The 13,513-nt window shown below is 44.5% G+C and overlaps 1 protein-coding gene across 1 annotated transcript in view; it reads right to left on the bottom strand.

Annotated features, from left to right (window-relative positions):
* The window catches only part of LOC139165529 (uncharacterized), a 114,065-nt gene that overhangs the window by 81,968 nt on the left and 18,584 nt on the right, over positions 1–13,513 (bottom strand). Inside the window, exons 4-6 of the mRNA XM_070748708.1 lie at positions 10,881–10,927; positions 4,949–5,037; positions 140–440 (exon numbers count right to left, since the gene is read on the bottom strand). Of these exons, the coding sequence (XP_070604809.1) occupies positions 140–440; positions 4,949–5,037; positions 10,881–10,927 (437 nt within the window). The remainder of the gene's footprint in view (positions 1–139; positions 441–4,948; positions 5,038–10,880; positions 10,928–13,513) is intronic.

Genomic DNA, 13,513 nt, shown 5'->3' with positions numbered 1-13,513 from the left:
GGACAAAGTCGGCATCTCAGACGCAACAGCTCCCCAAAATCACCTGCACTGGCTGTGAATTCCCTGGGTGTGGGCGTGGGGAGATGCCCCAAACTGCTGGAGGAGCCCCGTTGGGGATGACTGTCTGAGAGCAACTTACAGAGGGTTGGCTCTTCCATGGTCGCCCAGGGAATCTCCTAAATGGACCTCCGCTTCATACAGCCTCTCACCACAGCAGTCCTCCCGGTTTTTCACCACCACGACGTAGACACTATGAGATTCCTCCAAGTCCACAAACCACCAGGGGTTCATCTCATTTTGGGTGTGGATGCAGGACTTGTTGTACCAGTCCCCACCACAGTTCCCGTCCACAGCTTTGTCTGCGGACCCAATGATGTCATGGTGATGGATGGAAGATTGGCTGGCCGGCTTCGACAAGGCCAAGTTTCTGCCCCCGGCACCTGCAGGAGAGAATGGAGAGTGTTGGTACTATGTATATAACTGGTTGTGTCTGGCAATATATAAACAAACAATGTATGCTTAAATGAATTATAACACTATAGCTTTAAGAGTTAGTGTTGCAGTTAGCCACAAGAGGGAGCCAAAAGCATCTCTCTCTCTCTCTCTCTCTCTCTCTCTCTCTCTCTCTCTCTCTCTCTCTCCCCCTCACTCTCTTTCTCTCTCTATTACTCTCTGCTATTTCTGGTTTGTCATTGTAACTATGCTGTAGAACTGTGTGTTCAAATGATTGTTTAATGTATTTTGTAAGTAACACTTATAGTATTGCATATGTATTGAGAGAGGCTTATATAATTTATTTTATTTTATTTTTTATTTTTTTATTTGTTTTATTTATTAGATTTGCATGCCGCCCCTCTCCGTAGACTCGGGGCAGCTAACAACAATAATAAAACAACATGTAACAAATCTAATATTTGAAATAATTTTAAAAACCCTTATTTATAAAACCAAACATACACACAAGCATACCATGCATAAATTGTATATAGAGGTGGGTTTTAAGGAGCTTACGAAAGGCGAGGAGGCTGGGGGCAATTCTAATCTCCGGGGGGAGTAAAAACTAATATTGTAGTGATGGTGAACCTTTTTTTCCTTTGGTGCCAAAAGTGCGTGTGCGTACACTATTGCATACACACAAGTGCCCACACCCATAATTCAATGCACACATAATTCAATGCACATATAATTCAATGCACACATAATTCAATGCACCACATAATTCAATGCATAATTCAACGCACCACATAATTCAAACATGCACATGTGTGCGTGATACCGCCCCTCCCCCTGCCTCATCCCCCATGCATGTGTGCATGACACACACACACCACTCCCCCATTTCCCAACTTCCTGTTTTTTGCCCTCCTCATAATCTAGAGCAGCGGTCCCCTAACTATGGCCCGCGGGACGCATGCGGCTCACTGAGGCCATTTATCTGGCCTGCGGCAGTGCACGAGATTTTACACATAGATATAATAAGCTCCCGAATATCCTGTCCACTTACCACGGTCTGCTGCTGAGCGTCTGGCGGCGTCGAGGAGGAGGAGGAGGTGGTGGAGAGCCAAGGGGCGGGGAGGAAAGCGGGCCTGCAATGGGCCCCTTTCTTTCCCGCCTTTAGGGAGAGAAACTGTTGCTGCCCTATGGCAGAGCTCATGTGAACATAAGAACATAAGAACCTAGGAAGAGCCCTGCTGAATCAGACCCAAGCCAATCATGTCCAGCATTCTGTGCCCTACAAGGGCCCCCCAATTGTCCATGGGGATCTTGAGCAGAAAGAGAAGGCAAGACCCTCCCTTCCCCTTTTGACCCCCAACACATGGGACCCAAGGGAACCCTGCCTGCCTCAACCAACATAAAGGCAGCACTTGGACATCCATTTCAATAACCACCTGTCCAATCCTGCCTTGAAGCTATCAAGGCTGACAGCTGTCATAACGTCTTCTAGAAGTGAATTCCATCAATCAAGGACCCTCTGGGTGAAGAAAGATTCCCCTTGATTTGTCCTCACTTTCTTACCTGTAAGCTTTAGCGAGGGCCCCCTCGTCCTAGGATTGTGTCATAGAGAAAAGAATTCTTCTCTATCCGTCTTTTCTATTCCATGTAAGATTTCATACACTTCGACCAAGTCACCCTTCAAACGCCGTCTTTCAAGGCTGAAGAGACTAAGTCCTTGCAATCTGGTTTCCTAAGGGAGGGGCTCCATTCCCTTGATCATATCTGTGTGCCAGCAGATATGGCTCCATGTGCCACCTGTGGCATGCTTGCCATAGGTTCGCCATCACTGTAATATTGTATATCTATTCTATACTTATTGTGAGTATTGACTGATGTAATTGTGTGTGACTAGGATTGTTCTTGACTGAGCTATTTACCAAAGCCAATAATATTGATCCACTGAATGTATCTGGTTATCTGAATTACTACATTAGTACCCCTAGATACGAGTATAATTGGTTCCAGAAGGGAGCTTGTATGTCGAGCAACTTGTATCTGGAACAAATGGCTTTAAACTTTGTTTTTCCCCTCCAAGATAACCAAAAGCAAGGATTCTTGCGCCACCTAGTGGACGCTTGGCTCGTATCCCGAATTTGAGCTCGGGTCTGGAACAGAAATTTCTCTCCCCTTGTGGCTCGTATCTTGGAATACTCGCATGTGGAGCAGCTCGTATCTAGAGGTCCTACTGTACTTGTATCTCTGGGCTATCAGCTGGGTATCTGCTAGGCCTCCACCTTTCCTTTGGGCATCCTTGGTGACACAAAGGTCTCTCTGCACACTCCTTAGCAGAGGAGACGGTGGTGGGGAGAAGAAGAAATGAAGGGCCCCCTTTCTGTGGGGAGGGCAGGGCGACTTTTGAAGGCTGAGAAAGGGGCGGAGGGAAGGGGGCTGAACGCAGTTCTCCATGTCTTTGCTATTGGGGGAGGGAGGGACCTCTTTGGCCTCCTCTTCCTCCCTCCCCACTTGGCCACAAATTGCGCTCTACATGGGGCTACCCTTGAAAAGCGTTTGGAGACTACAATCAATCCAAAACGCAGCCACACGAGTGTTGTGGGTACACCTACCCTGTTTCCCCGAAAATAAGACGTACCCCGAAAGCAAGGCATGTCAGAGGTTTTGCAGAATTTGCTAATATAAGCCCCCCCCCCCGAAAATAAGGCGTAGTCAAGTTTACATACGGTACGGTGGAAAAACATACGGTACCATTCAAAGCTGTTCATAGCGGTATCGTAATAATGTGGTGTCCCCTGCTGGCCCCTTCCATCGCTTTGTACCGTCCAGTACAGCAGACACAGTCTGCTGCTGTCTCACCGCCATTACAGCCTCCACTACAGTGCGTAGACTGTAGCTCCTCTGGTGGCCGGAAGCTGCAATAGCGGGAGTATACTGTTGTACCATATAAGAGCCGTCGTTTGTGTGTGTGTGTGCCATACTGACAGGTACCGTACCGTAATCAGTGTACCGTACGGTACACTTTCTTTGGGGGTGTCAGCTTTTCTGCCTGTGAATTTGTCTTATTTGAGAAATATAAGGCACTCCCCGAAAATAAGACGTAGCACAACTTTTGGAGTGAAAATTAATATAAGACAGTGTCTTATTTTCGGGGAAACACGGTAGGTACACACATATTATTTTTATTTATTTATTTAGTCCAATACAAATTGAAAGTTAAAGAGAATAAAAACATGTAGTAGTAAATATCAGACAAAGGATAGAAGAAAAGATATGAGAATGGAATACCGGACTCTGTTGTTTCTTCCCCCAATCCCAAAAACTTCAACCTTAGGTTGTCTACAATCGACCTCCCCCCTTTTCTAAGAGGTCTGCAAGGGCCACGCATAAGTGCGCCTTTGTGCCTACCGTTCCTGTCCTAATGTGTTTTTATTTTTTCTATCTCTACTTTATTCTTATATTATGTTAAACATACTACAATACAATGCCATATTTGTATGACAAATAAAAAATAAAAAAAGAATACGTCAATGAAGAGTAGAGAAAGGCTATATGAACGGAAGAAAAGATATATAAAATAGAGGAGAGACAATTGGACAGGGGACGGAAGGCACACTCGTGCACTTATGCTCGCCCCACAACCTGCACTGGCTTCCAGTCAGACACAATTTAGAGTGCAGCCCTGCAGGCTCCTTCAGCTAACTGCAGGCTGTAGTTCAGCAGTTCAAATCTCACCACCGTCTCAAGGTTGACTCAGCCTTCCGTCCTTCCGAGGTGGGTCAAATGAGGACCCAGATTGTTGGGGGCAAGAGGTTGACTCTGTAAACCACTTAAAGAGGGCTGTTTAAAGCACTATGAAGTGGTACATAAGTCTAAATTCTATTGCAAGGAAGGAAGGAAGGAAGGAAGGAAGGAAGGAAGAAGAGACAGAGAAGGAAGGGAAGGAGGAAGGAAGGAAGGAAGGAAGGGAGGGAGGGAGGGAGGGAGGGAGGAAGGAAGGAAGGATGCTCCGAGTCTTCGGAGAGAGGCGGCATACAAGTCTAATAAATTATTATTATTATTATTATTATTATTATTATTATTATTATTATTAATTAAGGAAGGAAGGAGGAAGGAAGAGCCAGGGTGGCGCAGTGGTTAGAGTGAAGCACTGCAAGCTACTTCAGCTGTTAGATTTAGTTCAGCAGTTCAAATCCCACCAAGGGCTCCAGGTTGACTCAGCCTTCCCTCCTTCCCAGGTGGGTCAAATGAGGACCCAGACTGTAGGGGGCAACAGGCTGAGTCTCTGTCAACCGCTTAGAGAGGGCTGGAAAAGCACTGTAAAGTGGTATATAAGTTTAAATGCTGTTGCTGCTTGGAAAAACGATATAAAAGCATCACACAGTGCAAGGGCAGTCAGGCACCTTAGCCTCCTGCAATGGCTGGTCTTTAATTCCATCAGCCAGGGTTACAACGATATGTATGTACACGCAACACACAGAGGTCTTCTGGTGGTCCTTACCTATCGGCAGGGGTCTGCAACTCTGAGCTGCCGCAGGGCCTGCCAAGAGGGTCACGGCCAGAAGACCCCCCCAGGCGATGAGCGTCATCCTGCAAGCGAGGAGGGGAGAGGTCAGGAAAGGCCTGGCAATGGATGATGGACAGCTGGCTTCCTCTACTCAATGCATCAGGACGGGTCGTGGAGCCAAAGGAAGGTTGGAGATACTTTCAAGGTTCTAAAGGTCTATGGAGACTCTCAACCATCCAAGCCACGATTGTCCCAAAGGTGCTTTTTGAAGAGGCAAATAGGACTTTCTGGTTTTTCTTTGAAGATGTTTCGCTTCTCACCCAAGAAGCTTCCTCAGTTCTATCTGGACGGTGGGGATTTATATTCCTTGCAAGCAGCTGGTTGTTTGCATCCTTTTAGGAGGGTCGTTGAAGCCCTCGGAAGCACCATTTAGGTAACCCAAGGATGCAAAGGAATGTCCAAGTGGCCTCAACCACTCTCAGAAAGAAGCAAATGACCAGCTCCATGTGCAAGGGATTTAGGGATTTAAACATAGAAACATAGAAACATAGAAACATAGAAGATTGACGGCAGAAAAAGACCTCATGGTCCATCTAGTTTGCCCTTATACTATTTTATATACCGGTATATTTTATCTTAGGATGGATATGTGTTTATCCCAGGCATGTTTACATTCAGTAACTGTGGATTTACCAACCACGTCCACTGGAAGTTTGTTCCAAGGATCTACTACTCTTTCAGTCAAATAATATTTTCTCATGTTGCTCTTGATCTTTCCCCCAACTAACTTCAGATTGTGTCCCCTTGTTCTTGTGTTCACTTTCCTATTAAAAACACTTCCCTCCTGGACCTTATTTAACACTTGAACCTATTTAAATGTCTCGATCATGTCCCCCCTTTTCCTTCTGTCCTCCAGACTATACAGATTGAGTTCATGAAGTCTTTCCTGATACGTTTTATGCTTAAGACCTTCCACCATTTTTGTAGCCTGTCTTTGGACCCATTTATTTGAGTAAAATTTATATGCTGCCCAGCTCCAGTGGACTCTGGGTGGCTCACAACAATAACAACAATTAAGAACAGTGCAAAAATGGGATACAATATCAACAACAGTGAAAGTATAAAAAAAGAATAATAACCCTTAAAAAATCATATATCCTCTCAATCATTCATGGTTCCAGGCCCGCCGGAAAAGATAGGTCTTAAGAGTTTTCCGGAAGGCAGGTAGGGTGGGGATAATATGGATCTCTGGGGCAATTGATTCCGAAGCATTGGAACCACCACAGAGAAGGCCCTTCCCCACAATTCCGTCAACCAACATTGTTTGGTGGACAGGACCCCAGAAGGCCAACTTTGTGGGTCCTTTTTGGCCGCTGGGACGTATGAGGTAGCAGGCGGTCCCATAGATAGTCTCATCCTAAGCCATGTAAGGCTTCAAAGGTAATAACCAACACCTTGAATTGCACCTGGAGACCGACTGGTAGCCAATGCAGTTTGCAGAGAGTTGAAGTGGTGTGGGTGCACCTCAGTACGCCCACTATAGCTCGCACGACTACATTTTGAACCAGCTGTAGTCTCAGAACGCTCTTCAAGAGCCGCCCCATATAAAGTGCATTGCAGTAGTCAAGGCGCCAGGTGATGAGGGTGTGAGTGACCGTGCGAAGAGCCTTCTGGTCTAGGTAGGGTGGCAAATGGTGCACAAGGCGAACCTGTGCAAAGGTTCCCCACTATATAAGGTGCTTTGAAGACTAGGTTGAAGAAGGAGTCAACTTATTATTCAAAGCACCTGAGCGTAGAACAAGAAGCAATGGGTGGAAACTAAACAAGGAGAGAAGCAACTTAAAACTAAGTTGTGAATGCCCCAATACTGGAAGTTTTAAAGCAGATGTTGGACAACCATCTGTCTGAAGTAGTGTAGGGTTTCCTGCATAAGCAGGGGGTTGGACTAGAACAGTGATTTTCAACCTTTCTTGAGCCGCGGCACATTTTTTACATTTACAAAATCCTGGGGCACACCACCAACCAAAATGACACAAAATGACACCCTAAGACACACTCCTTTCTTTTTCCATCCCTGTCTCCTCCCCCCTTGTGTGTGTGTGTGTGTACACATTCTGGAACCCTTTCCAAAAACAGGTGAGGGCTGAGGTTTTTTTCTCTCTTATTCTTTGGGTGTTTTTATCATATGCTTTAAATCAAGAGTCACTTCTCTCTTTTCTTTTGTGTTTCTCTCTCTTTCCTCTCATTCTCTGTCTCAATCATTTTCTCATTTCTTTTTTCCTCCCCTTTTTGCTCATTTCTTTCTCTCCCTTCCTCTCCTTTTCTCTCTCTCTCTCTTGCTTTCTTTCTATCTTGCTTTCTCTCTCTCTCTCTCTTGCTTTCTCTCTTTTCTTTCTCTCTCTTGCTTTCTCTCCTCACTCTCTTTTTCTCTCTCTTTCTCTCTCCCTTGCTTTCTTTCTCTTTCTCTCTCTCTCGCTTTCTTTCTCTCTCTCTCTCACTCTCACTCTCTCTCAGCAAAAAGTTGCGAGACCGGAACCTGAGCTTCCTTCTTCGCGGCACACCTGACCATGTCTCGCGGCACACTAGTGTGCCACGGCACACTGGTTGAAAAACACTGGACTAGAAGACCTCCAAGGTCCCTTCCTACGTTGTTGTTGTTGTTGTTGTTGTTGTTGTTGTTGTTGTTATTGTTATTAAATGGGAATGGAAGGAATATAAATCTATTCTATTCTATTCTACTCTTACTCTACTATTACTGTACTCTCTTCTCTTCTCTTCTATTCTATTCTACAGTCTTCTTGAACTCACTCCTCTGCCTTTCCCACACACTGACGTCCATCGTCAGTTTCTCTTCCTCAACTGCCCACTTTGTTTTAGACCCTCCCATAATTTCACCCACACCTCTCCTCCAAGAGCTCGCTCAAGGGTTAGGTCTTCCTTCTTTTCCCACCACTCACCTCCTTCAGTCTCCTGGCAATGTCCCAGATGCTGGAGGTCCTTTGCTTCAAGGTGAGCAGACGCAGCTTCTTTCCACCCGCAGGTGCTTCAGGTGAGCCCTGGACCTCTCTCTGGCCAGCCTCGGTTTTATCCCCTTCCTCCCAGGGGAAGTCCAAGCCAATCAGGAGGAGGAGGACAGAGCAAAGCTTGGCCTGGGTCCCAACTCAGGTGGAGTTTACGTTTGCTTTCCCTCGAGATCTCTCACCAACTTAGCAGTTTTCATCCCCAGAGGCCTGTCTTAAACTGGTGTTGACTCTGCGGCTGTGGACAGAAAGACACACAGTTTTATAGCAGGAAAGGCTGCTTTCACGTCCAAGTCTTGACAAGCCCTCAGCAAACACTAAAAAAATCAGTTACCGGGGACTGAGCAGTCCTAGATGCGAATCTGTCCCCAAACAGGAGGCATAACGGTGATAAGATTTCAAATGCTCCAATGATTCCAACCCCCTCTCACTGAATTTCACAAGATCTCTGCATATTATGCATAGGATTTATTTATTTTATTTATTGATTTTGTCCAATACACAATGAGGGTTTTAGTGGGTATACACATAGTAAAATACATGATGAAGGTTATAGAGGATATAGTAATATACTGTACTGTATATCTAAGAAAGAAGAGAAGAGAAGACATAGGAATAGAACATATCAATGAAAGAATAGAAGGAGAGATATAGGAATAGAAGAAAAGATATAGGAGATATAGGAGAGCAATAGGACAGGGGACGGAAGGCACTCTAGGGCACTTATACTCGCCCTTTACTGACCTCTTAGGAATCTGGAGAGGTCAGCCGTGGAGAATCTAAGGATAGGGACATTATTTAATTGGGGCAGTTTGTTTAGTGCTAAAAACAGATCAAAAGCAAAGAATGTTTCAAAATTCTTAGATGCATCAGTGGGGTCTCCAAACTCAGAGGTTCTCAAACCCGGTAGTGGGCCATGGCCTATTTGGAACCAGGGAACCAGGCCACACACAGCAACAGCAATGGCATTTAGACTTATATACCACTTTTCCAGCCTTCTCTAAGAGGTTTACAGAATCAGCCTCTTGCCCCCAACAATCTGGGTCCTCATTTGACCCACCTGGGAAGGAGGGAAGGCTGAGTCAATCTTGAGCTGGTGGTGAGCTGTCAGCCTGGAGAGCTTCAAGGCAGGATTAGACAGATTCATGGATGCCAAGTGGATCATAGGTGGTTATTGAAACAGGTGTCCAAGGGCCGCCTCTATGTTGGTTGAGGCAGGCAAGGTCCCCCTGGGTCCCATTTCTTGGGGGGTCAAGGGAAAGGGAGGGTTCTGCCTTCTCTTTCTGATCAAAATCCCCATGGATAATTGGGGGCCCACTGTGGGATGCTGGACTCAATGGGGATTAATCCGATTCAGCAGGGATCTTCTTAGGTTCTTAGGTTCTTATGTGGCCCTTAGAATTGCAAAAAATCATTTATTTATTTATTAGGGTTGGAAGGGACCTTGTGTTCTGGTCTGGCCTAATCAGATTGGAACGAAGTGAGAATCCACGCACTGATATTTCAAATCAAAACACTTTTATATGAAAAGCAGGATTTATACAAGCAAAGCCAGGCGGTTTCAGTCCTTCTTGGCAGCTTTCCCAGATAAATTTGGCTAAAAGATAAAGGTCTGGGCAGCAGCCAGGAATCAAAGCCACTGTATTTTTCAGAGTATAAGATGCACCTTTTTCCTCCCTAAAAGAAACTGATCATTTGGGTGCGTCTTATACTCTGTGGCTTTTTTTTCAGCCCTAACTAGCTGCTAACAATTTCCCCAGCTCTTACCTTGCAGGCTCTTTCATTGTTACTCTCTGCAAGGAATGTTTTCCAAGCCATAAGTCTTTTTTTTTTCATTGCTGTAACTTGCTCTAAGTTTCTTTCCAGCCCTAACCAGGTGCTAACAATGTTCCCAGCTCTTACCGGCTTGCAAGCTCTTTCACTGTTACTCTCTGCAAAGAATGTTTTCCAAACCCTGTCTTTGATTTTTTTCCCCATTCTCTATTTGCTCCAAATGTTTCTTTCCAGCCCTAACCAGGTGCTAAAAATGTTACCGGCTTACAAGTTTTTTACTCTTTCTTTACTCTTTTACTTTGAACTTCATTTTATTTGTTTGGGCCCACTGTACAAGTCTGTCAAGATCCATCTGGATCCTGAGCCTGTCCTCTGGAGTATTGGCTACTCCCACCAGTTTGGGGTCATCTGTAAATTTGATTAGTTCCCCTTCTATTCCCTCCTCCTCCACCACCTCCTCCTCCTCATCTAATAGCAATGGGCAAATTTCTGTCCAACCTTGTCTGGTGTCAATTCTTACGTGACCAGAAGAAAAAAACTGCAACCAGAAATCAAACTTTTAGCTTTGACAAGAAGTTCTTGGCTCTGGCCGCTTATTCCAAATAATCCTGCAATGCATTCGATAGGTTTTTTTAACTGCTACGTAGTCAACACAGAACAATAGTTCCTGCTCCGAAATTGCCAGACTTCCCCGTGAGAAGAATTTTATGAATGCAGGTTGTGGAGCACATTAAAGTTCTTAATGTCCCTACGTGAAATACTGAACTCGTGAGGAGACTGACAAAAATGCAGGAAGGAGTAAAACCTTCCCAGTGTCACAGATGGGAGAGATTCCCAAGCTGTAATGTTCGGGGGTTATTACATATTTGTGCTTTTTTCAATCGAGGAAAATAAGCCTCCGTTGAATGATTAATAGAAAAAGAAATTTTTTATGCATGTTTTACTCTAAGCATGGTTTCAGTGTTTGTACTTATGTATTGTTTTGTTTATTCTATGTTGGAGAAAAAAATAAAATTTTTATTTGGGAAAAAAATGAGAGAAGCAACCTAGAACTTTTGGAACAAAGAAGAATGTACACACTCAGAGAATTCAATTAAAAATACATTGCTATTAAAATGTGCATTGCAGCTCACATTAAGGTTTTTAGTCCGTGCTGACAGCGTTCCCGGTCAAATTGTCCCTGAGATAAGAAGTGAGCCCCAGACGGAAGCCAAATCCAATTAAGGCATTCCTTTGAAGTGTTTCTGTCAGTCAAATTCAGACTTACAATTCTCCCTGGTTTTCTCAGATGATGACGTTACTTGGCTATGAGTTTACATGAGTAAGTTGTCCCATAGAGATATTCAATGCCTAGACCCTCGTCTATACAGATATTCATGTCTGGATCTCATTCTTCTGACTCTCGCTTTTAAGATACGGTCCTCAATGTCCCCATTGTCCTCTGATTCCGACACTACTATGTCTCTGGTGATACCCCAGTTTCCCCAGGTTCCAACTTCCCTTCACTCTCCCTCTCAGACTCAGCTGGCAAGAACACTGGCCTAGGATACCCAGACCGACTCGGCTCATCCTCCTCAAATTCTGTGACCAGTTGAGCTGGATGTGGACCACTCACAACAGGACTCGGGAGGAATTTCCTGAAAGTGAGAGCAATTAACCAGAGGAACGGACTGCCACGTGAAGTTATGGGTGCTCCATCATTGGAGATTTTTAAGTAGAGATTGGACAGCCATTCAGCTTTGGTCACCACGATGTAAAAAAGTTGTTGAGATTCTAGAAAGAGTGCAGAGAAGAGCAACTAAGATGATTAGGGGACTGGAGGCTAAAACACACAAAGAACATTTGCAGAAATTGTGTATGTCTAGTTTAAGGAAGAGAAAGATTAAGGGTGGGATGATAGCAGTGCTCCAATATTTGAGGGTCCTCCACTGAGAGGAGGGGGGGTCAAGCTGTTCTCTAAAGCATCACAAGGCAGGACAAGAAGCAATGGGTGAAAACTAATCAAGGAGGGAAGCAACTAATACAAATCTAATAAATAAACCTGGAATTAAGGAAAAATTTCCTGACAGTTAGAACAATTAACCAGTGGAACAGATTGCCACCAGAGGTTGTGGGTGCTCCATCACTGGAGATTTTTAAGCAGAGATTGGACAGGCATTTGTTTGAAACATTATAAGGCAGGGTTGTCAAACTCTCCTGTTTGAGCAGGGGCTTGGACTAGATGACCTCCAAGGTCCCTCCCATCTGTGTGGTCCTGTGAAAGCTGCAACTCAAAGATTCTGCTTTTGAATAAAATTAATGGGTCTTCAAAAGGTGTCCTCAGAGCTCTGGTTTGCCCTGTGGTTTTGTGACTCCTGCAGTTCATCAAATGTTCTTTTGTATTTTGTTGTCTGTGGCTTTGATCAGCCATTTCACAAGTCACAGTGACCAGTGTCTTGAAGGAGTCGATTCTGCAAGATCAGATGATGAGATTTTAGGAAGGAAGGTCTCTCTCTCTCTTTCTCTCTCTCTTTCTCACACACACACACACACACATTCTCCTTCTTTCTTTCTTTCTTTCTTTCTTTCTTTCTTTCTCTCTTTCTCTTTCTCCCTTTCTCTCTCTCTCATACACACACACACACATTCCCTTTCTTTCTTTCTTTCTTTCTTTCTCTTTCTCCCTTTCTCGCTATCTCTCTCTCACACACACACATTCTCTTTCTTTCTTTCTCTCTCTCTCTCTTTCTCCCTTTCTCTCTTTCTCTCTCTCTCTCTCTCACACACACACATTCTCCTTCTTTCTTTCTCTCTTTCTCTTTCTCCCTTTCTCTCTCTCTCTCTCACACACATTTTCTTTCTTTCTTTCTTTCTTTCTTTCTTTCTCTTTCTCCCTTTCTCTCTCTCTCTCTCTCGCTCTCTCTCACACACACATTATCTTTCTTTCTCTCTTTCTCTTTCTCCCTTTCTCTCTCTCTCTTTCACACACACAGAGAGAGAGAGAGAGAGTCCTTATTTCTATAACAGCCAAAACGTTTTACAAGCGTTCCCAGATCTGTTTTCCCAACTTCACGAGTTCTGTAGACTTTCAGTTCCAGATCATTAATGCTCTTTCACCACTGTAGCCTCTAACTCTTTTGTGGCTTTCTTGTAAATGTTGCCACACCACAAAGAGGAGGGGAAATACAACTCCTGGTCCCCAGCGGACAAAGGGAAGAAGCCCTTTCCCCCAGGTGAGTCATTTTCACAAGGAACTGGAATGTGTACCAGCCACTCAGCGGAATGCACAATGTCAATAGACCATGACTGAGATCCCTAGTTTGCTCTTTAATTGATCGTGTGAATTTGAAGTGGTGCTGACAAACTTGGCTTATTTGCTATTATTGTTTGCTGAAACAAGATTTAATGCTTCTACCTACAATCTCACCAAAGAGGCAAAAACTCCCAACAGCCAAATGAAAGAGGGGATCAAGGGACCCATATTTTCAAACACGTGGAAAGAAAGATCCAGAGAATCTATTGCTGAGCAATGTGGTGCATTGCTCAACAGAAGTAACTGTTAGAGGGATCTTGAAGTCCTAGTGGTCAACCACTTAAATAGGAGCCAGCCGTGTGCAGCAGCTGCCCAAAAAGCCAACACAGTTCTAGGCTGCATCAACAGAGGGAGAGAATCAAGATCACGTGAAGGGTTAATACCACTTTACAAGGCCTTGGGAAGGCCACACTTGGAATCCTGCATTCAGTTTTGGTCACCATGATGCAAAAAGGATGTTGAGACTCTAGAAAA

The sequence above is a fragment of the Erythrolamprus reginae genome, chromosome 3 (genome assembly GCF_031021105.1).
Source record: "Erythrolamprus reginae isolate rEryReg1 chromosome 3, rEryReg1.hap1, whole genome shotgun sequence".
NCBI lineage: Eukaryota > Metazoa > Chordata > Lepidosauria > Squamata > Dipsadidae > Erythrolamprus > Erythrolamprus reginae.
This window is presented reverse-complemented; position numbering and strand designations above follow the sequence as displayed.